Source organism: Solanum verrucosum, unplaced genomic scaffold (assembly GCF_900185275.1).
Source record: "Solanum verrucosum unplaced genomic scaffold, falcon-dt-bn FXZP01000235.1, whole genome shotgun sequence".
NCBI lineage: Eukaryota > Viridiplantae > Streptophyta > Magnoliopsida > Solanales > Solanaceae > Solanum > Solanum verrucosum.
Window position 1 is genome coordinate 33,830 of NW_026019948.1, and position 27,891 is coordinate 61,720.

The 27,891-nt window shown below is 30.5% G+C and overlaps 4 protein-coding genes and 1 long non-coding RNA gene across 6 annotated transcripts; 4 read left to right on the forward strand and 1 right to left on the reverse strand.

Annotated features, from left to right (window-relative positions):
- Nucleotides 1-979: 979 nt before the first annotated feature.
- Nucleotides 980-6,029, forward strand: LOC125811262 (uncharacterized). Its single transcript, XM_049490766.1, has 4 exons — nt 980-1,530; nt 3,771-4,256; nt 4,625-5,140; nt 5,583-6,029. The coding sequence occupies exons 1-4, from the start codon at nt 1,042-1,044 to the stop codon at nt 5,664-5,666; spliced, it is 1,575 nt and encodes a 524-aa protein (XP_049346723.1). The 5' UTR covers nt 980-1,041; the 3' UTR covers nt 5,667-6,029.
- Nucleotides 6,030-7,664: 1,635 nt separating this feature from the next.
- On the forward strand, nt 7,665-16,824 carry LOC125812058 (patatin-like protein 2). Of its 2 annotated transcripts, none has more exons than XM_049491551.1 (7): nt 7,665-7,808; nt 9,011-9,195; nt 9,289-9,475; nt 9,565-9,726; nt 9,805-10,107; nt 10,278-10,453; nt 16,618-16,824. In XM_049491551.1, the coding sequence occupies exons 1-7, from the start codon at nt 7,677-7,679 to the stop codon at nt 16,694-16,696; spliced, it is 1,224 nt and encodes a 407-aa protein (XP_049347508.1). In that variant the 5' UTR covers nt 7,665-7,676; the 3' UTR covers nt 16,697-16,824. The 2 variants fall into 2 exon arrangements, with proteins under 2 accessions (XP_049347508.1, XP_049347513.1); XM_049491556.1 differs by lacking the exon at nt 16,618-16,824 and adding an exon at nt 10,967-11,138.
- Nucleotides 7,675-14,733, reverse strand: LOC125812072 (uncharacterized). The gene is made up of 2 exons (XR_007441967.1): nt 14,629-14,733; nt 7,675-7,704 (listed from the first exon to the last, which is right to left on the reverse strand). It is a non-coding gene; the product is annotated as an uncharacterized LOC125812072 (long non-coding RNA).
- Nucleotides 15,270-16,529, forward strand: LOC125813171 (patatin-like protein 2). Its single transcript, XM_049492657.1, has 5 exons — nt 15,270-15,277; nt 15,313-15,529; nt 15,638-15,799; nt 15,933-16,232; nt 16,341-16,529. The coding sequence occupies exons 1-5, from the start codon at nt 15,270-15,272 to the stop codon at nt 16,527-16,529; spliced, it is 876 nt and encodes a 291-aa protein (XP_049348614.1).
- Nucleotides 16,825-19,811: 2,987 nt separating the features above from the next.
- LOC125813482 (patatin-like protein 2) lies at nt 19,812-22,667 on the forward strand. Its single transcript, XM_049492986.1, has 7 exons — nt 19,812-19,943; nt 20,061-20,245; nt 20,360-20,546; nt 21,136-21,297; nt 21,394-21,696; nt 21,876-22,048; nt 22,592-22,667. The coding sequence occupies exons 1-7, from the start codon at nt 19,812-19,814 to the stop codon at nt 22,665-22,667; spliced, it is 1,218 nt and encodes a 405-aa protein (XP_049348943.1).
- Nucleotides 22,668-27,891: the final 5,224 nt, after the last annotated feature.

Here is a 27,891-nt window from a genome sequence, read left to right on the forward strand (position 1 = left end):
CATTCATCACCACTAACCATTTCTATCATCACAATCACAATTACTGTCAGTCACTAGCAAACATATCACTTCCACCATTGTTATTCTATTAACTCCACTACTATCGTCATCACCTCCGCTATCACTATCAACCATTACCATTACTACGACAAATCTCTACTACCAACCACATCCCATTACCACTAACACGTCGTCAACCACCACATGTTCTTCATCCATCACCATCAACGCCACCAACGGTTAACATCAATCAACTCCATTATTACAACCTCCATCATCACTATCAATCACTAATCACCACGAACACATCGTCAAACACCACGTATTCTTCAACCTTCACCATCGTTACCCTCAACTGATAACATCAATCAACTCCACTATCACAATCTTCACCATCACTACCAACCATCATTATCATGTTAGTCATTACAACACCAACCACCTCCATTAATACAGCTATCATCATCATCACCATAAATCATCTTCGCCAGCAAACATATATCCTATTCATTTATTTTAAATATTTAATTACTTTGTTTTATGTATTTGAATGGTATGTTTATTATATTTGAGAACAAATAAATTATGTTTATTTAGATGTTGAAAAACAAACATTATTAATTATTCATTATTTAAATCTAGAGAAAATGTTTTAATAATTCATTTGTGCTTTAGATTCGTCTTAAATCTTAATCTTAACGAAAATAATTAAGACCCACTTCAAAAATCTTTCTCATGATTTAATCAGAAAGTATTTAATAAAATATTTTATTATATATTCAAATGCTCAATTATAATATATTAAAATTCAAATATTTAAATAATTTTTTGTCAAGAAATTTAAATAATTATCATGTATTAAGCATTTTATTTATTTTGCTATATTACAAAATTTTAAAACAATGGGCACATACATGGTGTAAAAACCCAAAGAATTTGCAAAACCCCACACCATTTTGCTTTTCCCCTCTAATTTTATTCCCATTTCCTTCAAGTCTTCTCTTTTACATTAAAAAAACCGTTTCCCCTTTGCAACCCTGTATGGCTTCCTCAAGCAAAGAGCCGATCTCCAATCCCCCAATCCCCGACGACGACGACGAGGAAGAAGACGATTACGACGAAATCGATGAAGATGATGAAGAAGAAGAAGAGCGACAGCGAAGGCCAGTAACTGAAGAATCTCGAGTGCGTTCCGATAGGGCTAAAATGGAGAATTTATTCCGGCGGCTGTCGTCTGAGAGAGTGCCTATAAGAGTCCATGATGTGATTATCCAAGGGAATACGAAGACTAAGGAATCACTTATTGAGGCCGAAATGGAAGCCCTAAAAAATGCAACAACTCTTCAGGAGTTGCTTAAGGCTGCCAGTATTGCAAATGCGAGACTTCAACAGCTTGATATTTTCGATTCCGTTAAAATTACTCTGGATTCTGGTCCACCGGAGCTGCCTGGGACTACAAATGTGGTTGTTGAGATTGTCGAGAGTGAAAATCCACTTACTGGAAGTGTTGGAGTTTTCTCCAAGCCTGAGGTAAACTATCAATTACTGTGTTCGTTTGAGTTTGATGCGTTATGTTTGATTATATGTTTAAATTAACTCAAGCTCTGCTCATTTGATTGATGTGTGAATGAGGAAAGATCGAAACATAGAACATTTAATTGCTTGCACTACTATGAATAGTTCAGGAGAAGATTCTGCATTTTAGATGACAAGTTTTTAGTAGTATTTCCAATTCAATTTTTTTTTTTTTTGGAGATAATAGTATTTCCAATTCAATGTTTGCGAATTCGAATTGCCAAACCAACAATTCGCAAAGGTTGTCAGTCATGGATGTATGGAGATTTGCAAAATTATCCTGACATTAGTGTCTCAATTCTCTCTGATCTCCCTATGTTCAATCAGAACTTGTTGCAAATTGTTTTTTTTATAACAAATTAATTAGGTTCAGATTGTTACCCCTTTTCTCTCTGAGAAAACTGACTTATACATTTTCCATCTAAAAGAAAAACTGACATACATTTCGTTCTCCATTTTCTACATGCGCAAGTTTTAGTACACATTGTCCAAGGTGTTTCCCGCCTGCACTAATGACCCCCTTAGCTTCTCTCTTTGCCTTCTTATACTCTTGAAGACCTCCTAGTCTGCTGTTGGCGACTTACTATTCTCTCGTTTTGCTTTAATAACTCTTTGCATCTCCTTATCCTTATGGTTGAAATTCTAGGCATTAAAAATACCTAGAACTTCATTTGCTACTTTTCTGACTACATTGGCTTCTAAGTCACATCCTCCTTCATTCAACCTTGTCATGAATTTTATTTGGTTTCTGAATTTTAGCTTTTGTCATCAAATTGTTGGCTCCATGTAGCTCTTCTAACTCTTTCGCTACACATCTACGACCCTCAGGTAACTAGGGCGTGGCCTAGTATGATTTGTAGTCCTTATGTGTGCCTAATCCCTTGTTTTGGTAAGGATGTAGTCTAAGACTATGTGCACCTTTATTTTCAAATATTATTGATTGTGATTCTTTCTTCTAAATAATTGCAAGTTAAAACAAAATCATTAGTTGGAGCACCCTCTGAAATAGCCTTCTACCTTTTCAATTCTGGTATCACAAGTATATCTCCATGCGTTTGGTCAAATCCGTTATATTATGTTATATATGTCCTCAGAGATCTCTCCTGATAATGTTCTGTTGGTCACTTTTGCATTTCTGGTACCACAACTACATCTCCTTGTGTTTGGTCAAAGCTGTTACTACATTTTTTTCTATGTCCTCACAGATCCTCTTCCAATAAAGTTAACTTGGAAGAGACTAGTTTTAAATTCCCTCAAAGCCATTCTATATGACTTATTTTAACTGGTCAAGGAGTGTAAGATGTTAACTTGACTAGTTTATTTTTATAAACAACTTGATTTATATAATTTATAGGTGTGATAGTGAAAGAAAAATACAAGTGATAGCTGAAGAGTTAATATGATAGACAAAGCATCACATCAAAAGTTCAAGATTTAAATGTTTAGTTAACTATTTTAGGACATCTAAAATGGGAAGTATGTCAAGCAAAAAAAGGGAGAAAAAAAAGAGTGAGAATCTCATAAGAATTGGGGTGTATTAAAGATATTTCATTCACTTGGTATAGTGGTATTACACTGGGAAAATATTGCTAAAATAACTAGAAGAAATTGTTGTGGAAATTAGTTAAGCCATAGTTATATTAGGTGGATTTACTATCCATTAACAGAATGAAAGGTAGCATACTCCAAAGGGGTGAAGAAAATGCAAAGCTAGTACTGAAGTTCACCTTGCATTGGCTACATAATGCAAACACACATGAGCGTGGTGTTAAAAGTATGATATTTGTTGTGAATGTCATCTATATAGAAGTAAAAGTTACGGCTTTAAGTTGGGAAAAGAGAATACACCTGGAATCTTTAAGCTTGTCTTCAGCTGTGTTTAAAGATAAATTAGGAAAAGAAGAGAAGATTGACAGTATGTCATTGGGGCTAGCTAACTGCAACGACTGTTGAGGATGTGCATACATAGTTGAGTGTGACACTATGTGCTATTTAGGGAAAAACTTCACTTCAGTTTGCATGTGTAACTAAGAACTAGCATAGACCATATTTTGTTACCCTGCTATTGGTGAACAAAATATTGGGTTCTGTCACGTGGTGCTGTAAATGTGCTTCGGATTTATAGAAGCAACATGCTTACATTATTTGCTGTTTTTTCCTTGGATTTTGATTATAACTTTAATTTGCTTCTGTAGGCTAGAGCTTGGTCACTGGAAGGTTCCTTGAAGCTGAAAAACTTGTTTGGTTATGGGGATATATGGGATGGGTCTTTGGCCTATGGCTTGGACCTGACTTCAGAGGTCAGTGCTGGTGTGTCTCTGCCCAGATTCAAAAAATTGATCACCCCTGTGACAGCTCGATTATCTCTTCTTTCCCAAGATTGGCTGAAGTTCACCTCGTATAAAGAACGAGCTTTGGGACTTTCTCTTGGCCTACTGTCATCCAGAAGCCATGATTTGTCCTACAGTCTCGCTTGGCGAACCTTGGCTGACCCATCACAAATGTCATCAAGAGCAGTGAGGAGACAGCTTGGGCATAGCTTAATTTCGGCTCTGAAGTATACATTCAAAATTGATAGGAGAAATTCTCCTTTAAGACCAACCCGAGGATATGCCTTTCTGTCGTCTTCTCAAATTGGTGGCCTCTTACCAGATCATCGGGGTTTACGCTTTCTCCGTCAGGTTCTTACAGTTCACTTTCTTATTTTATGTCTTTCATCCCTTTTTCCCTTTTTTTCCCCCAAAAGTAGATTTTGCCGTCTCTGTGGCTGAAACCTCTTTAAGTTGTTTTTTGAACTTCTGTCAGTAGTGTTATATCCAGGTTTATATTGATGTTGAGCAGTTAGATTTAACTGCAGTTTTCCTTCTACCCGTTCTGTTTTATTAATTTAGATGTAATTTGTATCTCACTCGTTCTGGCTATCTTGCCTGGTAACTATTCATACCATAGCCATATATTTCCCGCCAATATGACAGTCTGATTCTGAACCTATATATGCTTCTGAAATATCAAAATCACAGTATAACAGAACTTATGGATTTCTGAACAGGAGTTGGACTTCCGCTATGCTTTACCTCTGGGATTTTATAATGCTGCTTTCAACATTGGAATTTCCGCTGGTGTAACTGTTCCATGGGGAAGTGGGTTCTTAAGTCGTCCCACCTATTTACCTGAGAAATTTTTCCTGGGTGGTAATTCTTCTCCAGTTTGTGCACTGGGTGGCCCATCATCTTTGTTGGGCTTTAAGACCAGGGGATTGGGCCCTGCTGAACCTAGAAGGCAAGTTACAGAAAATTCCACTGATGAGAGCTCTGATGCATCTTCTGCAATGGATTTCGTGGGAGGAGACCTTGCGGTTACTGCTTTTGCAGACCTTTCTTTTGATCTACCACTGCGGGTATTGAGAGAAGCTGGGATTCATGGCCATGCTTTTGCTTGTACCGGAAGCCTGAATAAATTGACGGAAAATGCGTATAAAGATCTATCTTTACAGAAATTCAAAGAATCATTCCGAGCTTCGGCTGGATTTGGTGTCATTGTACCGACCAAGCTCTTCCGAATGGAGGTAAGTTATCCATGTTGAAGATCTGCTTGTGGATTTTTCTTCTTCGCTATAAAAGTTGTTCTCAGATTCAAAAATTTCTCCTTCGCCATATATGTTTCTGAACTTTCTTTTAGTTTCTTTACCATGCAATAAAAGTTCCTTTCCTTGTATCTCATGCACCTATATGCATTTTATTTGTTCATTTGTGCCTTTCTCCAATAAAGCATGCCCTTCAAAAGCGCTTTGCACTTTTTGCAATATGCCCAACAACATGTTTTGGCGGTTTCTACGCTTTTTTCTTTTGGCTCAATGATTTTCTAAATTTGAAATTGGTGTCAGAGGTTCAGACACATAAATGTAGTTTGATAAATGTCGAAATTACATGATGATAGTGGACTTAATTTTTTTTTGAAAAATGCATACGAGTTCCTGGGCATTTCTGACTATTTGATTCCATCACCAGGTTAATTACTGCTATATACTGAAGCAGCAAGAGCATGACCGAGGGAAGACTGGTGTGCAGTTCAGCTTCTCCTCATCTTTCTAGAAGCTCAACATTGCATGTTCTGTTCTCAGTGAATTGATAACGGCATGATTTCCTTCCGGTAAAGTTAACATAATTTTATCCCCCGTTTCTCTGTTTTGTATGAGATGCAAATTTAGCCGGCCCCAACAAGTGCACTTCAGTTTCAAACTCTGGACAATTTTTCAATCCACTGTTACAGGCAAATAATTGGTGGCAAGTATTAGCATACATTCAATACGTTGATTTTCAATCCGCTGCCCCAAAATTCCCCGTTTGTTATTGGTGATTCATTTCTTATTCTGGGAGTTCAGTTTTGAAATTGATGTTTTTGATGTGCTAGACCCTTGTATCAAGAGGCTCACTCAATACAGAGGACCATTAAAATTTCTTTAACGGGCGACCTTACGAGTTACGATTTGCTTGTAGGAGTCCTTTAAGAGAGCTTTGCTCCTTCTGCTTGTGTTCATCCAAAGTTTATTTGTGAAGCTTTTGGAAATGATGGTTATCTACTTAACCCCTTTGAATTTAAGTGTGTTTGTATGAAGGAAAATAGTTTTCTCGAGAAACAAGTAAGTTTTTTACTTTAATTTTAAGTGTTCGATAATTATTCAAGAAAATAATCAAATAGTATATGTAATCTAGCAAAATCTTATGGGATTGGAGAGTGGCAGGTGGGTGAGGAGATAAAGAACTTGAAATGTAACGTATGAAATTTGTTTGTTTTCCTACTTTTATGGGGAAGTTATATTCCTCATTTTTATTCTTTTAATTGGAAATAAGAAACATTTTTTACTCTTTTTAGTAGGAAAATCATAGTGTTTGCAATAGTACCACTATGAACTACTATAAGATGACATATCTTTAATGTTATTACTGTGGACATGCAATTTTTCAGTTTCGACGTTGAATTGTAAACTTATTTGTTCGACGTTGAATTGTAAAATTATGCCAAACTTTCTATTCAACCAATTAAATAATTAGAAACATTCATCTTCAATGATGAGAGTACCATAGACTAGTTCTCTTGTTGTATGCAACAAGAAAGTAATATCTTTTTCTCTTTTTTTTCCTTTTTCAATTTGACCATTTCTCTCAGTTCAACTCTTTTCTTTCACGATAAGAAATAGTATTAATTAACTCTCAAATAATCGCACAAGGTTGAAATCAAGTCTACTAACGTGTTCCATAGTTAGAAAGTTGTGATGCTTTGTTAGAGATGGATTCAGGATTTTAAATTTACGAGTTCTAAATAGCTCTTTGAATAAATAAAATTAGCAATATTTATAGAAAATATAAACTTTTCATATAAGAGGAAACAATTATTAGAAGTTAGGCAAATCTAGAATATATCATGTCTCGAAAAAAGATTATAAGGATTGACTTATAATAAACTTCATAAAAAAAATTAAGACCTCCATTCGAATTTGATTTTAGGCCATAAATATATTTAAGCCGCCCCTAATAGCCAAAGTAAAGAAGTCAGGGCAAATTAAAATAATAATTCATATGTATCAAATAATTTATTTTATAAATATCTAATTTAAATCAAAGTTATCTTAGTTCTGACCTTAAATGATACATCCTCTGAGCACAACTTTACGAGTACAAGTAAAATGGAGTAATACTTTTAGCTGGCGGCTTTAACTTGCGTGCTGAACCTGAAATATATTCACCGCAAGACAAATCAAATACTCCATTTTTTTATTTGTTGTTCTGATCTGAAACCATTTTTTTTTTGATTGATGAATAAATTAAACACCCATTTTCTAACGTGTTAAATTTCATTTTTAGCTCATGATACTTTGTACTTATTATATATAATATAATTAACCAGAATTTTCTTCATTTGATATGTCAATCTTTGACTCATTAAGTCATCAAGGGATCTATAAATAAGTTCCCTTGTACATTGCAAAGGATATCATAAATAAACTAGTTCAATAATATTCTCATAATACATACACACATTTCATTATTCATTTAGAATAAAGTTTTCTTACCTTCTTTTGATTATTAATTAAATCATTACAAATGGAGAGAAAAACATCTCAAATCCAACCTCCAACTTATGGAGATTTCATTACTATTCTTAGTATTGATGGAGGTGGCATTCGAGGAATTATTCCAGCTACCATTCTCACTTTTCTTGAATCGCAACTTCAGGTAAATTATATATACATATAATGATCGCGATCCGTCAGTTAATAATAGAAATATTTCTTTGGAAAAGTCTCACGACCTAGGGTGTGTTTGGTATGAAGGAAAACATTTTCCGGAAAATGTTTCAATTTTCTCATGTTTGGTTGGGCTAAATGTTTTGGAAAATGTTTTCCAAATCAACTCATTTTCCTCAAATTTAAGGAAAATGACTTCCCTTCAAAACTTAAGGAAGACATTTTCCAAAACTCTCTTCCAACTTCAAATTACAATTATTTTTTTGTTGAAAAAATCAATTTATTTTGTCCCTACCCTCAAACCACCCCCCCCCCCCCCAAAAAAAAATAAAAAAATTTAACGCTTGTTTTTAAATTCAATTTTTTTACCCCACCCTCACCCTACCTCCACCCCCTCCCAAAAAAATATTAAAAATTATTTTTAAAAGATATTTCTAATTTCAATTTTTTAATTTTTTAGCCCCTGCCCACTACCCTCGCCCCCCCCCCCCATCAACCCCCTATCAGCCCCCAACCCCCTTCAAAAAGAAAAAAAAAATTAAAAAATATTTTCAACTTCAAATTTTTATTTTTTCATCCCGATCCTCGATCACCCCCCCCCCCCCCCCCCCCCCAAAAAAAAAAAAAATTGAGTTTGTTTTTAAAAAATATTTACAAATTCAAAATTTCATTTTTTCACCCTACCCTCGACTCCCCATCCACCTCCTACCCAGCCCCCCCACCCACCCCACTCCCTACCACCACCCCCCAAAAATAAATATTTTAAGTTTATTTTAAAAAAATATTTTCAACTTCAAAAATTCAATTTTTCACCCCTACCCTTGACCCCGCCCCCCCTCACTCACCCCCTACGACCCCCTACGACCCCCCACCCCCCAAAAAAAATTTAAGTTTGTTTTTAAAAACTATTTTCAATTTCAAAAATTATTTTCTACTCTAGTAAAAATAAAAGATATTTCTCAAAAATATTTTTCATTCATAAATCAAATACTAAAAATCTTTTTCGGAAAATATTTTCTACTCACTAACCAAACATGAGAAAATAAGTCAAAAATCAACTTGTTTTCTAGGAAAACATTTTCCTTCATACCAAACACACCCCTAGTGTGTTACGTTTTATCATAGCTTATTAATGCATGCGCGCACTCTTTTTATGACTTTTAACTTTTTGCATGCATGTCAAATTTGCAGGAGTTGGATGGAAAAGATGCAAGACTTGCAGATTACTTTGATGTTATTGCTGGAACTAGCACTGGTGGCCTTGTTACGGCCATGCTAACGGCTCCAGATGAAAATCATCGTCCACTTTATGCTGCTAAAGATATTACACCGTTCTATTTAGAGCATTGTCCAAAAATATTTCCACAAAAGAAATGGTATATACATATTTCAACAATTTTGATCCCTATATATATATATATACACAATCGTTTAATTTGTTTGTTGAGTTTTTACAAATATGCATGCAGTGGTTTGTTTGCTCCAATTGGAAAGATGGTGCAAGCTCTAATAGGACCAAAATATGATGGAAAATACCTACATAAAGTCGTAAAGGAAAAATTGAAAGATACTTACCTTAGTAATACTATTACTAACGTTGTTATTCCAACTTTTGATATAAAGAAATTGCAACCAACCATTTTCTCCACTTATGAGGTACATATTTCCCATTCTAACTATATTTTACGTACCTTTTTACACTAAATATGTTGTTATTGTACTGAATGTTGATTTTTTCGTTGCAGACGAAACGATCAACATGTTGTGATGCAAAATTATCGGATGTTTGTATTAGTACATCAGCAGCTCCAACTTATCTTCCAGCTCATTATTTCAAAGTTGAAGATGGCAAAGGCAATGTTAAAGAACATAATCTCATTGATGGTGGCGTTGCTGCTAATAATCCAGTACGTACGTACTCAAACACTTTATTAATATTAAGAATTTAACTTATATGTACTGACAATTTATTAATTTTTTTTTAGGGTTTGATTGCAATATCGGAAGTAAGCAAAGAGATATTCAAGAACAATCCAGATTTCTTCCCAATAAAGCCAATGGATTATGGTCGTTTTCTTGTAATATCATTAGGGACAGGAGCTGCAAAATGTGAACAAAAATATAATTCATTGATGGGAGCCAAATGGGGGATTGTAGATTGGTTATTTCACAAAGGTTCTACACCATTAGTAGAAGTATTCACTCAATCAAGTGCTGATATGGTTGATTACCATAATTCTGTTGTTTTTCAAGCTCTTCGTAGTGAAAATAGTTACCTTCGAATTCAAGTAAGTATTAAAATAGGACGTACGTCTTGATGAACGTGTTATATATCATATATATATATATATATATACTCGGAAGACCTTAATAATACGAGTAGAATAGATGAAAGGATTTTGATTTGTATAATGTTTGATTAATAATAAATTTTTTGGTTGTTGAACCTAATTAACAGGAGGATGAACTAATTGGAACAGAAGCCTCAGTAGATGTGGCTACAAAGAAAAATTTGGAGAGGTTAGTGGAAATTGGAGAAAAATTATTGAAAAAACCACTTTCAAGGGTAAATTTGGAAACAGGTTTGACAGAACCAATTCCTAGAGGAGGCACTAATGAGGAAGCCCTTAAGAGGTATCTCATCATAATTTTAATTTGATACTATCTCCGTCACAAATTATCTATCGTATTTGAGAGATATTACTTTACGATTATTTCTATCTTAATATACAATATCTCATCATTAAATGTTTATTCTATTGATAGATGTGATTATAGTCTTTCTTATCATTTATTATATCAAAATTTTAAAATAATAAATAATTTGAGATAACTATTTTTAAAAATCATAACAAAGATAATTTGATGAGCATTATTTCTTTGACTCTTTGAGAAAAGAGTAGGAAGTATGTCATTAAAACAAAATTACGTTGTCACTTATTTGACAACAAAAAGGTGTTTGAAAAGTGCTGCCTTGTTCTTTTATGAGTAACATGTTTATATTAATATAATTGATCTAAAATAATATTTTTATCATTAATGTATCTTAGCTAGTCTTTACTATTATATTGTCTAAATTGTTAGAATATTTGTATATACATTGTTATGTCATAAGTTAACTCATGAAAATCTTTAATTTTGTGATAGGTTTGCAACATTATTGGTAAATGAAAGAAGACTTCGTGAATCAAGATCACCACTTATCAAGAAAACCTTGAAGTAATGCAATTATAAAAAAAAATCTTACATATTATAAGAATTGAGTTGTTTAAGTAATATATATTGTCGATATAAATTTCCTAGCTAGCTATGTTCCCAATGAAATTTCCAATTTTGGAGGGAATATTAGGCATAGGGTATTATTTTATGAAATTTGATTTACTTACTTGTTGTACTAGTGTAAAAGTGTATTCATTCAATATCATTCCATATAATAACATATTTATGTAAATTATCAGTTCTTTGATGATATCTAGGTGATTAGTACAAAACTAATATGTCTTAATCAACTCAATTAATGCGCTTATTTGACAAATCTAATAAAAAGATCATATTTATAATATATCGGATCATGCATGTAAAGCTTTTTCTTGTTTCTCCCACACATATTGGGTCTCGACAGAAAACATTGAATATGTCACTATATATAATAACCATAACAAAAAGTGAATTTATCCTTGAAGTTGTCAATTCGATAAATTTAGTGATTTTGACACAAATTATATATGATGATTGTAACACAAAGTCATTTTTTTTGTGCCAACTCTACTCAAGGACTTACGTAAAAATAAATAGCTCGTTCTCGACACGTTCTAGTTAAAAATAAATAAATAAAAATAGTTTCTCTATTTTCTAACTGACTTGCTTGAGAAATGTATTATAACACGATTTTTCATGATTGATTAATTACAAATTTGAGATATCAGATTTTGACAAAATATTTTTAGAAATTACTCTCTCCGTTCACTTTTACTTGTTGTTTATTTCTAAAATAAATTTTCATTTTTACTTGTTATTTTTGACATGTCAAGAAAAGATAAATATTTTTTCTATATTTTACCCTCAACATTAAATATTTATTTTCCAAATCATTTTCTAAGACATCATTTAATAGGAGATTGTATGGTAAAATATCTATTTTCTTAGTAAGTGTGCCAAGTCAAAATGTGATAAGTAAAAATGAACTGAGGGAGTATTTAGAAATATAAATGCCTAACACCAAATTTAGTACGTACTATATTTAAGTAACTACAAACTAGTCCTTATGTAAATATTTTCGAACGAAATAAAACATGTAGAAATGCTTCTATCCTTTTCATAAAAAGAAATATAAAAAATATACTATATTATTTTAAAATTACTCAAATATATGCGTGCATCTAACCTCAGTGAATAATATTATGCAATAATTATTAGCAGTGGCGGAGCCCTGCGTCATCCGAATCCCGTTCGACGAAAAATTATATTATTTATATATAATTAAAATAATATTTTAAATATATATTGTAGATGTTTAACTCTCTTCAACTACTTCGTCTGTCTATTTCTTCCTTATTGAAAATTTTGGCTCTATCACAATTGTCTTATTGTTTCTATATGGGGCCACCCTTGTGTCCTCTCTTGCGTTCAATAAAATATTTTTTCTTTATTTGCTTGGTTCATTTTTCAAAATTGTCCTCCCAATTTTGAATTTCCTTTTCTCCTTTTCTATCATTGCCATTAAATTTTACTCTCTCCGTTCCATTTTATATGAGGTATTTTGACTCGATACGGAATTTAAGAAAGAAAGAAAGACTTTTAAAACTTGTGGTCCAAAATGAATGATAGAAATTAGTGTGGCTGTAAATCATTTTATTAAGGGTAAAATAAATATTTTATAGTTAGATTGTTACTTTATATATATAGAAATGTGTCATTCTTTTTGGGACTGACTTAAAAGGAAAGTGAGTCATATAAATTGGAACAGAGGGAATATATAGGTACATTCAGAGGCGAATCCAGGATTTTAAGAAAACGGGTGCACCATTGCTTTAAAGATAATATCAAAAAAATTATAATAATAATAACTAAGCGAGCAATACATAAAAATTACATTACCACAAAAAATTTCATCAGTTTACAATTGTACTCGACGAGACTTCATATTTTGAAAACGATTTATAATAGCATCATTACTTACATTTTCAAATATCTTCCGCTCTATCTTACAAACTAAACATCCATTCAAAAATTCTTCACCAATGCTATTCAACTTAATTAGTCACAAATTTAACTAGCAAATTTAAAATAAAATAAGAGAATCGCATATCTTTCACAATAAAAAATAAGGGAATCACACCCTTGAAAGTTCAAATAAAATAGAGGAATCACAATCTTTACAAATCTAACTAAAATAGAGAAATCACACCCCTTTCACATTTAACAATAAGAAAATCACACATTCATAATAAAAAGAGGACTTATGCCTCTTTTGCAATCACATAGAAGAGGAATCACACCCTTTTCACATTTAAAAAAAATAAGGGAATCACACCCCTTTCACATATAAAAAAAAAAAGGGAATCACACCCCTTTCACATTAAAAAAAGGAATCACACCCTTCAAAATTGATAATATAATATGAAACACATTCCCTACAAGTTACATTCGCAAAATATGTAAGTTTGAGATAATCAATTCTTTAGCTATTGATGATTTCCTATTATAAGTAATGACAAAGATTTTTTTATATGAAAACCCTAAAATTTAAGTGATATATATATATATATATATATATATTTATTTATTTATCTTGTTAGTTTGTTTATTAAAAAGAGAAATCATAAACTAAAATTACCTTAAACTTTGACAATGATGATTTATCTAAATTCTTGACTTGAAGTTGGAGACTTGAAACTTCTTCTTTGTGTGGAAAATAGAAAACAAATTTGAAGAGAGGAAAAATATTGTTGGAACTTGGAAAGTGTGTGGGAAGGAAACTTTTGAAGTCTTTTGACTTTTAAACTTTCAGAATTTAGCTTTTACTTTCTTTTTTTTTAATGAAAAATGTGTTTTTAGTTAATAAAAATAAATTGAAGCGAATTGGAGCTGCCTGGGATCGAACCTGCGACCTGTGAGTTGAAATCTTGCAGTGGTACCAGTGAACCATCCAGCCATTTTGAGAACGGGTTCAACAAGTTTTAATTTAATATATTCTTTAATAATTATAGAAGTAATATATCGAGTTTAGTCGGATGACCACGGGTTCGGGTGACCCAAAATTAGTACATAAATTCGCCCCTGGGTACATTGAATATGTATCTTAATTGCCTATGTACGATCAAATTTAGATAGACTTAATGAGTGAGTATCGAATACCAACCGAGTGAAAACAAAACAAAAAAAAAATCTCTAGAAAAATCAAACCTTTTGAAGTGGTCCATATAATAACCAAAAAAAAATTAATGACTACAAGAAAATTCAAATGTTTATTGTTGTTCTGAGTCCAATTTAATGAATAAAACCTACTTTCTAGCCTTATTATTTATTGCTTACATATTTTCCCAGAATTTTCTTTAAATTGAAAATTTCTTCATTTTATAAGTCAATCTTTGACCCATTAAGTCATCATGATGATATATGACCAAGTCTCTCAAGGGTGAGGTAAGTGAGGCCTATAAATTAAACACTAATTGTTTCCTTTTAAAAAATATTCTCATAATACACACAATTCATAAATTTAACATATCTATTTGTCCAAACTTTGTTACACTCTTTTGATTATAATATCAGTTAATTATAAATGGAGAGAAAAACATTTCAAATTCAACCTCCAACTTATGGAGATTTAATCACTGTTCTTAGCATCGATGGAGGTGGTATTCGAGGAATTATTCCAGCTACCATCCTTAGTTTTCTTGAATCGCAACTTCAGGTCAAAATTTCTTTTATATATATGTACACGTACATATTATATATGTTCCTAGCTAGCTAATACTGTAGTTATTACTAAACCCTAAATCCTGAACCCTGAATCGTATTAAATTTCCAGGAATTGGATGGAAGCGATGCAAGACTTGCAGATTATTTTGATGTGATGGCTGGAACGAGCACCGGTGGCCTTGTAACGGCCATGCTAACGGCTCCAGATGAAAATAATCGTCCACTTTATGCTGCTAAAGATATTACACCGTTCTATTTAGAGCATTGTCCAAAAATATTTCCACAAAAGAAATGGTATATATATAATTCTTTTTTTCTAGTGTTTAATTCCTTTTATTTATGATCTAAACAAATATTAAAATTTTGTTGAATTTACAAACATGCAGTGGTTTATTTGCTCCAATTGGGAATATTGTGCAAACTCTAATAGGACCAAAATATGATGGAAAATACCTACATGAAGTCGTAAAGGAAACATTGAATATTGTGCAAACTCTAAGAGGACCAAAATATGATGGAAAATACCTACATGAAGTCGTAAAGGAAACATTGAATATTGTGCAAACTCTAAGAGGACCAAAATATGATGGAAAATACCTACATGAAGTCGTAAAGGAAACATTGAATTTTGTGCAAACTCTAAGAGGACCAAAATATGATGGAAAATACCTACATGAAGTCGTAAAGGAAAAATTGAAAGACACTCGTCTTAGTAATACTATTACTAACGTTGTTATTCCAACTTTTGATATCAAAAAGTTGCAACCAACCATTTTCTCCACTTATGAGGTACATATATATATTAATTTGACGATGACTATAATTTATTACAATCTGCTTACATCCTATCATTTTCATACTAAACTAAATATATTGAGTATGTTATTGTTGTTGTAGACGAAACGAGCAGCATGTTATGATGCAAAATTGTCGGATATTTGTATTAGTACATCAGCAGCTCCTACTTATCTTCCTGCTCATTATTTCAAAGTTGAAGATGGCAAAGACAATGTTAGAGAACATCATCTCATTGATGGTGGTGTTGCTGCTAATAATCCGGTACGTACTAAAAATATTTTATTAATATTAAGAATTTTAACTTATATACACTGACGATACAATATTTCAAGGTTTGATTGCAATATCATATTAAGAATTTTAACTTATATACACTGACGATACAATATTTCAGTGTTTGATTGCAATATCGGAAGTAAGCAAAGAAATTTTCAAGAACAATCCGGATTTCTACCCAATAAAACCGATGGAATATGGTCGTTTTCTTGTAATATCACTAGGGACAGGAGCTGCAAAATATGAACAAAAATATGATTCATCCATGGCAGCAAAATGGGGGATTGTTGAGTGGTTATTGCACAAAGGTTATCCATTAATAGAAGTATTCAGACAATCAAGTGCTGATATGGTTGATTATCATAATTCTGTTGTTGTTCAAGCTCTTCGTAGTGAAGATAGTTACCTTCGAATTCAAGTAAGTTAAAGCAGGACATCTAGTGTGACATTCTCTTTACGAACATATTATTTACTCACAAGACCTTAATAATATTTTATTAATAATTTTTTTGGTTGTAATTGACAGGAGGATGAATTGAGTGGAACAGAAGCCTCAGTAGATGTGGCTACAAAAGAAAATTTGGAGAGGTTAGTGGAAATTGGAGAAAAATTATTGAAAAAACCACTTTCAAGGGTAAATTTGGAAACAGGTTTAACAGAACCAATTCCTAAAGGAGGCACTAATGAGGAAGCCCTTAAGGGTATATCATCATAATTTTAATTGGATACTACATTCGTCATAAATTATCTATCGTATTTATGATATGCTCATAAGTTAATAAAAATCTTTAATTTTGTGACAGGGTTGCAACATTATTGGTCAATGAAAGAAGACTTCGTGAGTCAAGGTCGCCACTTATTATCAAGAAAGCCTCAAAGTAATTCATGAGTCATCAAAAAAATCTTACGTATAAAAATTGAGTTTAAGTAATATTTGTTGTTAGTATAAATTTTCTAGCTATATTTCTGATGAAATTTTCAATTTTGAAACTAATATTAGGTATAGGCAGAGTAGTTCTTTATGAAATTCGATTTATTTAATTGTAGTATCATTACGTACTAGTGTGAAAGTGTATTGATCATCATCATTCAATATTTATAATATATGTTCTTTGATATCTACGTAATTCTTAGTACAAAACTAATGTCTTCATAGCATTCTATATTTTCTGCTTTAACTTTGTTTAAAATAAAGTCAAAAATCAAAGGCAAAAAATATAGTCAATAAAGATATTATCCGTCCAAGTTTGAGTGAATTATTGATCTCCTATATATATATATATATATATATATATATATATATATTATCATAATAAAATAATATTTTTTATAAGATGCTAAAAAATTATAAAAGAACAAACAAAATAATTAAAATTTAGTAGGAATTGGACGAATTGGATAATGATTCACATTTTAGCCCATTTCAGCACAAGTAATTTTTGAGTGGATCAATAATCTACCTATTTGTTAACATAAGAGCAACTTACAAAAATAACTATATTTATAGGGTCAATGAATATCAATAGCTATAAGTATGTTATTTACAATAAATGACTACAATTTATATCACTTTTTCACTGTATTTTTGTATAGTTTTTATTTATTTATTTATACATTTACACATCTTTAAGCACAACAAACTAAATAAGGAATTGACTCTAAATATAACCCACTATCCTTACATTACTTCCATACAATGAGCAACTTCCCATAATTAACTTTATAACTAAAAATTACGTACTTATTTAAAGACATATCAGATCATATTCTTTATCAGTTTAACAAAAATTGTGATACATCATACTCAATTTTCTTGTTGTCTCCATATTTCTTATTCTGGCGTCGTAAAGGTATTAATAATTTTTTTTTGTTAATTCAAGTTATTGTATGTAAGCAAATTGTTGAATTTGTGAATGAAGGTTAAGTATTTCGATTTTGAATAGGTGAACTACATGGCAATAGATACACTAGTTGTTAAACAAAAAATGAATACACCAATATAGAATACAATGAATACATTGTTGTTAAACACAAAAATGAATACGTTGGATATAACTATACTTGTATTCCCTAATCAATTTTTTATCTTGAATATAGTACTTATCTATCTAGATATAACTGTATTCGCAAATCAACATTTCAACTTGTGCTTATATAACAATACAAGTATCTATGTAAATAAATATAGATACATTTCAACATTGTTGTTAAGCAAAAATAAGGATACATTAGACAAACGTGCAAAAAAGATACAACTTGTGGGTATCAAACTGTATAAGTATGGATACATTAGACAAACGTGCAAAAAAGATACAACTTGTGGGTATCAAACTGTATAAGTATGGATACATTAGACAAACGAGTAAAAAAGATACAATTTATGGGTATCAAATTGTATAAGTAATCTTCTAAATAAAATTTTGAAAAGGACAATAATATAGTATTGATGTATCCAACTATACTTGAATTCCCTAATCAACTTTTTAAATTTGACAAGTACTTATGTATTCAAATATAATTGTATTCACAGATCAACAATTCAACTTGTGGTTATATAATAATACAAATGTCATGTATATAAGTATTCTAATATATATAAAATTGACAATCAAATAATATATTATTTTTATCTTCTTAAATTCAATTTAATCCGCTTATTTGATACCTCTAATTAAAATGAAAATGATGATTATAAAAAGCAAAGTATTTACCTTAAAATGCTCACTTACTTTGATCCCAACATAAATATTTTCTACATTTTTTCTGGCCGCTGACATCAGCACAGGCAACTATGCTGTGTCAGCATGACATCAACGACCATTTTTTCTACTTTTAAACAGTATAATTATGCCAAACTTCCCAATTTAACTAATTAAATAATCTTTGAAAAATTCATCTCCAATGATAGAAGTACCATAGACTAGTTCCATTGTTGTATGCAAGAATAAATAATTCATTTTGAAAAAATTGATCATTTCTCTCAATGTAACTATAACTATTTCTTTCACGATAAGAAAAGTATTAATTAACTCTCAAATAATATTACAAGGCTGAAATTAAATCTAACAAAGTCCTCCATATAGATAGGTGAATGTGGTCCACTTCGCTAGGGTGGATTCAAAATTTGAAGTTTACGAGTTTTGGACTATAATTCTTCAAAGTTAATGAATTTTAAATTTATATTTTTTCTATTTCAATTGGCTTGTCCAGTTTTAATTATATGTACATAATTTAAAGACTAAAGAAGATTTTGTGATTTTAAACAGAAGATATGTAAAATTTATTAAAATGACCTTTAATTTTGTGATGTTAAATATGACTTGTGAAAAGTTAAAATTAAAAAAATTATTAAAAAAATATATTTTTAAAAAAATAGACTGAACAAGAAAGAAAGTGATTCATACATAGTCAACAATTTTTCATTTTTGAATTTGACCATTTCTCTTAATTTAACTCATTTCTTTCACGATAAGAAATATTAATTAACTTTAAAATAATCTCACAAGGTAGAAATCAAATTGAACAAAGTGCTACATAGTTTTAGATAGATGTGGTCCATTCCGTCAAGAGTCCGATCCAAAATTTAATATTTATGATTTTTAGATTATATCCTTTTGAAGTTATCGAGTCTTCAAATATAGAATCTTTTTGATAAACACGAAATTTGAATAAAAAATTATCTAAATTAATTAAAAAGAATTGTGTTAAATTTTCACTTCTTGATCTTCAGTCTTTTTGCTAATACATGTTTACCATAATTTTGTTACTTAATTATTTTTATTGAAATTTTCTTCATTTGATAAGTCAATCTTGTACTCTTTAAGTCACCAAGTCTCTCAAGAGCATGGCCTATAAATATATAGTGCCTTATACATTAACAAAAATATCATAAATTAAACTAGTTCAATAAACTACTTCATAAGATAATTAAATTTTAAAAAAATCATAACATTATTTGATTTAACAGCATTTTTTAATACCCTCTTTTGATTAAGTAATGGAAAGAAAAACATCTCAAATTCAACCTCCAACTTATGGAGATTTCATCACTGTTCTTAGCATCGATGGAGGTGGTATTCGAGGAATTATTCCAGCTACCATACTTAGTTTTCTCGAATCTCAACTTCAGGTTTAATTTTCTCTATACTTGCATACATCTCTATGCTTTCTGTTCGATTTTATGTGGTACTATCATTAAATTTTTGCATACGTGTGACATAAAATAATATTCAAAATTTACATGAAGGAGTTTGATGGAAAAGATGCAAGACTTGCAGAATACTTTGACGTCATTGCCGGAACGAGCACCGGTGGCCTCGTGACGGCAATGCTAACGGCACCAGATGAAAATAATCGTCCGTTTTATGCGGCGAAAGATATTATTCCGTTCTATTTGGAGCATTGTCCAAAGATTTTTCCACAAAATAAATGGTACGTACATATTTTAACAATTTTGATCGCTCTATCTTTTAATTTCATTTGTAATATGTAACTAACAAAGTTTTAATTTTTATTTTTTTTGTTGAATTTTTAAAAAACATGTAGTGGTTTGTTTGCTTCGATGAGGAAGATGGTGCAAGCTCTAATAGGACCAAAATATGATGGGAAATACTTACATGAAGTCATCAAGGAAAAATTGAAAGATAGTTTACTTAGTAATACTATCACTAAAGTTGTTATTCCCACTTTTGATATCAAGAAGTTGCAACCAACTATTTTCTCCACTTATGAGGTATAGATTTTCCAACATTAACAACATATTCCGTATAATTTTAATAACGAGATCATGATCAAGATGACGTATAAGCAGATTGATCGTACTCTTACTTTATGAAGATAGAGATCTTGTTTCCAATTAATTATACCCTTTGCTTAGGTGAAACATATTAAAAAGAGTTTTTTTGAAAAGGAAACATAGTAATGAAGAAGCTAAGTTATATCGAAAATAATGGAGAAAAGAGCCGTAGCAACAACAACAACAATACGATATAACTGAACCACAAGAAACAACATGTAATAGTTAAATCGAAGAATAAGATAGTAGGAGAGTTATAATAATAATAAGGAAATTAAACAAGACACCGCTCGACTACCTACGCTCTAAATCCTCAACCTCCATTAATCTTCCACCTAATTAGGCCATGCATGTCCTCGATAATCAATAAATAACCTTAGTATTTACAACATATATAATCACATGTATACCAGCCACGACTACTATTTATTGGCTAGCTAGCTAACTATATAATATGATGACGCTTGACGACTATTACAATTAGGTAGGGGTAAGGTCTGCTTACATATCCTACTTTTTGTTGCAGGCGAAACGATCTGCACGTTATGATGCAAAATTATCCGATATTTGTATTAGTACATCAGCAGCTCCTACTTATCTTCCAGCTCATTATTTCAAAGTTGAAGATGACACAGGAAATATTAGAGAACATAATCTCATTGATGGTGGCGTTGCTGCTAATAATCCGGTACGTACGTACTAAAACACTTTATTACGACTAAGAATTTAACTTATATGAACTGACGATACAATAAAATTAAATTCATACTCTATTATTTTTCAGTGTTTAATTGCAATATCAGAAGTAAGCAAAGAAATATTGAAGGAAAACTCAGATTTCTTCCCAATAAAACCAATGGATTATGGTCGTTTCCTTGTAATATCAATAGGGACAGGAGCTCCAAAATTTGAACAAGTATATAATTCATCCATGGCAGCCAAATGGGGTATCGTCGATTGGTTATTTCACAAAGGTTACACACCATTGTTTGAAGTATTCACACAATCAAGTGCTGATATGATTGATTACCATAATTCTGTTGTTTTTCAAGCTCTTCATAGTGAAGATAGTTACCTTCGAATTCAAGTAAGTATCATCTATCGAAAATAGTCTCTCTATGCTTTTTTTTCTCTTTTCTATCGTGACAACTCTTGTTCCCCCACCTTTTAGCGTTCTGGGGCTTCTCTAGACTCTACTATATAACTACATTGGATATATTATTGTATTTTGTTATTTTTTGGTTGTTGAACCTAATTAATTAACAGGAGGATGGACTAAGTGGAACAGAGGCCTCAGTGGATGTGGCTACAAAGGAAAATTTGGAGAGGTTAGTGGAAATTGGAGAAAAATTATTGAAAAAACCACTTTCAAGGGTAAATTTGGAAACAGGTTTAGAACCAATTCCTAGAGGAGGCACTAATGAAGAAGCCCTTAAGAGGTATATCATCAATACTTCCGTTTAAAATTATTTGTCGTATTTTTTTAACATATTCGTTTAAGTAAATATTAATTAAGAGTTTTTGATTATTTTATTTTGATTTATGTTTGGTAATCGATATCCGTCTTGAAATCTAACTAATTCAGATTCGCACTACGTAAAGGCTTGACTAATCCAGTTTCGCACCACATAAAGCTCCGTTCAGAGAGGGTCACTTTTTACTAAGGATTATTTCATTCTAGGACATTAATTTAATTAAGAATAGAGCAATTCACATAGATTGTGGTATAGGTATTACTTTGACTCTTTGAGAAAAGAGTAGGAAGTTTTAAAACAAAACAACGCTATTATTTGACAACAAAAAGTTGTTTGAAAACTCCTCCCTTGTTCTTTTGTGTGACTAAATTAATATATTAAAAATTAATTAATCAAACCATACAAAATAATTTAAACTAATTTTATATTATGAATGTATTTTAGCTAGTCATTACTATTACTGTGTCATAAAACTTGAGTCATTAAAATATTTGTTTATTTTTATAGGTTTGCAAAATTATTAGTCGATGAAAGAAGATTGCGCGAGTTAAGATCGCCAGTTGTCAAAAATGTCTCGGAGTAATATAGTCATAAAGAAAATTCTACGTCTGGAAAGTAAATTAAATTTAAATATAATGTATATTATAAGTGCAAATTTCTGTATATTGGTATATATTGTATGTTCTTCGTGTGAAATTTGTCGTATTTGTAATATAATTTTTCATGGTGACTAATACGAATTGCCACAAAAATCTATGCTTATAAAAATAGACTATCGTGGATCGATCTCATATATGTTTTTGATATGTCAAATGTTATTTTTGGGGAATCAGATCAAATAATAAATTCTTGATTAAAAATAACTTTAGCACGTACGCATTATACTTTATAAGCAATACGCATATATCAAAATACAAAGTATGTATACATATATTTTAGAAAATATGAAAGCTACATTTGTTGACAACATCTTAAACGTGTACTAGAAAATGTAGTTGATAAATTTTTTTCTCCTTTTAATAAATGAAGCTTGAAAATATAGTTGATAAATAGTGAGTTTACTAATTAGAATAAATAATCAAAAATTTCCTTCAACCCATTCATGATTATGAAAAATAAAATGATGATGGGGAAGCACATTGTCTATGTCATTTCCTTGTCAATAGAGAGAAATTGTTGTCTTGTTTCCATGTAAAGAACAAAATTAGAAACTAACTTATCTTATCGCATTTATTATAAACAGTTATTTAAAACGCTTCATAATTATAATATGAAACATATTTGTTTTTAGAACTTTGAATCTTGCGAGATAAACTATACATAGTTTCGTCTAATGAATCAAAATTTGCCAAGGCAAATAAACAGATATTGATAAATTATTCGAATAATTGTCTAAAACAAAGTCAATTTTGGTGCTTAGTTTCCTTTAAAAAGACATTTTCATGAAAAATGATTTCCCTTACTTATTATGGACTAAAGTTTTTTTTTTTTTTTTTTTAGATTTAACATAACATTCCTCATTTCAATGAAAAAATATTTCTTTTAATTTAACTTACATAAGGTCAGGTGAGAGGCTTTTGTTTACTATATAAAAAAAAAAGGAAAAAAGGTCTGAAATATATCCGAACTTTGATCGAAATTGCTGTAACAATATCGAACTTTGGAAAGGACCTTTTACCCCCTACACTATTTAATAGTGTATTTTAGAGTTATATATGAGCCCACGTGGACATCATATATATTGCATCATTATAAATAATAATGTGTCCACGTGGACACATGTATACCTTTAAAATACACTATTAAATAGTGCAGGGGGGGTAAAAGGTCCTCCATAAAGTTTGGTATCGTAAAAACAATTTCGATCAAAGTTGAAGTATTTTTCAGACCCTTTTCTCTAAAAAAAACCTTTCTATATGTCGATGGTTATTTAGAAAAATAAATAAATATATATATATAGAGAGAGAGGGGATGACAAATATTTTTTATTACTAAAATATCTTATATATATTTCCGGACTTGAATCATGTCTGCCAAACAATTTCAATACATCTAACTTAAGATAATTATTCCACATATCATGCTCAAAATGGAATTGAGTGTTTTCACGTCTTATTGTGATGCCCAATTTGTCTTTATTTTTGATTGATAAGCAAGAAAAAAAGCAAGGAAACAATTAATGGATTTTGGACTCATTCAATTACGCATCTTTTGGACCCTTTGCTGGTCCACTATCAATAAAAACTAGCTATAGCCCCCTATGTTGGAATGTTGAGGAAAGAGTGCATTTTTCATAAGTTTTTAAAAATATGAGATTTGTATCTTGAAACTAAAATAAGTGATGTAATTTATAATGTTTAAAATAAACTATATGTTACCACAAGAAAAGTGACATAATATTACAAAACATATTTATTTATTTTGCCTTTGTTTTAAACACCACCACTAATAGTAGTGGGTGTTTGACATGACCCCAACATGTAGGATCCGTTTGGCCATAGATTTCTCAAGTAATATTTGGGGAAAAATTTGGCAAATAGTGTTTGTTCATGCAATTTGCCATTATTTGGCAAATATTCCAAATTCTCAAATACTAGTTTTTTCTAGTATTTTGGCCAAATCTCATTATTTGGGATCTTTTAAAAATTAAAATTGTACACCAAACTTTTATCTTTTACAAAAACACCCTCTATAGTAATTGTTTGCATTGTATTACATAATTTTTTACGTAAACACCAAAATAGTGATGAAATATTCGATGAATATAAAAGTGATGATATGGTTGTTGATGAAAATAATGAAAAATTGGCTCAGGGTAACAAAGTCATGTGCTTTGTCTACTTCACGATGTATAGAATGATGCTTGTTGCACTCACTCCAAACTACCACATTGCTCCAGTGTCATGGACACTACTTGTTATTTGTTGCAACGATCCAATTGACTTGTAATACAAACTTATGGTTAGTTTTGATAGTTTTTAAAACTTATGGGTATAAATCATATTTTTCTAAAAAAGTGAAATATGTTTCTCAAATACTATGGCCAAACACATGGTGAAATTTCATCCAAATAATATTTGCAAGAATATTTAGAAATCTATGGCCAAACGCTAGATTCTTTATATGCATTGTTTAAGGTAAACTTTATATTCTTAACTTTGACTTTTAGATTTGGTCTTCCTTAATAATCATTCTTCATTTAGGGTTTAATTTGATGAGGCAAAGATATAGACGGAGTGAATAAAAAATCTACATTTCTAGATATATCAACATTAGAAGGAGAGTCAGCAATTGGTTTCTTTGTAGGAATGCAAAACTTGAAAATTTTCTATTAAGGGTCAGTCATCTAAAGTCAAATTTCATAGTGAGACTTCAATTTTCTTAAATTTTGTGATTAACATATATAAATTGAATAAAAGTAATATATTCAGTATAATTCTATAAATAAGATCTAAGAGGGCAAGACGTACATGCTAGTCTTTACTGTTACTATATGTCATAAAACTTAAATCATTAAAATATTTGTTTATTTTTATAGGTTTGCCAAATTATTGATCGATGAAAGAAGATTACGTGAGTCAAGATCGCCGGTTACCAAAAATGTCTCGGAGTAATATAGTCATAAAGAAACATCCTACACAGAGAAATTATAGTGAATTTAAATAATGGATATTATCAGTGTAAATTTCTCTCTATATTGATATATATATTGTCTATTCTTCGTATAAAATTTATCGTATTTATAATATAATTTTTCATGGCGACTAATACGAATTGCCACAAAAATCTATGCTACGGATTATATGAATTAACTTTTTTATCCTTTTAATAAATGATGCCTGAAAATGTAGTTGATAAATAATGAGTTAACTATTATAATTTAAATAATTGAAATAATCAAAGTTTTCCTTCAACCCATTAATGATTATGAAAAATAAAATGATAATGGGGAAGCACATTGTCTATGTCATTTCCTTGTCAATAGAGAGAAAAGGTTGTCTTGTTTCCATGTAAAGAACAAAATTAATTAGAAACTAACATATCTTATTTGTTTTAAGAAGTTTGAATCAAAATTTGCGGATCCGGCTCCTCTCCATTACCCCTTCTCTCCATTTCGTCAAGTGCACTTCTAGATTAGAAACATGTGTCATATTTAAAGTTTAAAGGTCAAGATTATATTAACAAATACCATAACCATAGTTAAGTCAACTAATTTTAGAAAACTACTCTCCAAATTTGGTAAGAATTACAATATATTCTACACAAAATTTGATATTTATTAATATCATTAATTTCATATTATATTTTTTTATTTAATTATTAAATTGTATGATATTTAAGGTGAGAATCAACTAAACAATTTATGTACTACTAAACTTTGCTCTTGAAATATTATATATACTAGGGATAAGGGTCTCAAAAATGTCCCAACTTTGGTCGAATTTGCTATTGCGATACTAAACTTTCATGAGGACCTATTACCTCGATCCCTAGACTATTTAATACCGTATTTTTAACCCCCTGAACTATTTAATAGTGTATTTTAAATGTATATATGTGCCCACGTGGACACATTACTATTTATAATTTTCCATTATTTTTTATGTTCACGTGGGCAAATATATATGTTTAAAATACGGTATTAAATAGTCTAGGGAGGTAATAGATCCTCATGAAAGTTTAGTATCGCAACAACAAATTTGACCAAAGTTTGGGTATTTTTCAGACCCTTATCCCTATATACTATGTTGAGAAACAAAACAAAAAAGTTAAGAATTATTATTGTGGAAAAAAAACCATAAAATAAAAGACACGAAATAAAAATTAAAAAAATAATAATAAAAGAATGAAAGATTTTTAGAATTAAACGTGAATACAAAAAATATTCCAAGGAGAAAATGTGGTTATTGTGTTTGAAGTGGAAAAATATACTGTACTATTTTATTTTTTAATAAATATTTTTATCTTCTTTTTTTTGTTAAAGAGAAGATAACATTATTTTAAATGCAAATGTTTTTGAAGACTATTATTTATCACATTAAATATAAACGTTTCATGTTTTACAATTTTAATATTTAAAATATATGATGAAATTAATGATATTAATAAATATCAAATTTTGTATGGAATATATTGTATTTTATCAAATTTGGAGAGTGATTTTCTAAAATTAGTTAACTTAACTATGATTATGATAATTGTTTAAATAATATAATATTGACCTTTAAACTTTAAGTATGACACATGTCTCTAATCTAGACTTGCACTTGACGAAATGGAGAGAAGGGGTAATGGAGGAGAGACGGACAAATAAGCAGATATTGATAAATTATTCGAATAATTATCTAAAAAAAAAAGTCAATTTTGGTGCTTAGTTTCCTTTAAAAAACATTTTTGATGAAAAATGATTTTCCATACATATGGACTGAAGTTTTTTTTCTCTTTTTAGATTTAACATAACATTCCTCATTTCAATGAAAAAAAATATTTCTTTTAATTTAACTTACAAAAGGTCAGGTGAGAGGCTTTTGTTTACTATATATAAAAAAATCTTTCTATATGTCGATGGTTATTTAAATATATAGGATCACAAATAATTTTTTTTTAACACCACCACTAATAGTGGGTGTTTAACATGGACCCAACATGTAGATTACTTCAAAAGTCATTATGCATTGTTTAAGGTAAACTTTATATTCTTAACTTTGACTTTGAGATTCGGTCTTCCTTAATAATCAGTCTTCATTTAGGGTTTAAATCTACATTTCTAGAAGGAGAGACAGCAATTGGCTTTTGTGTAGGAATGC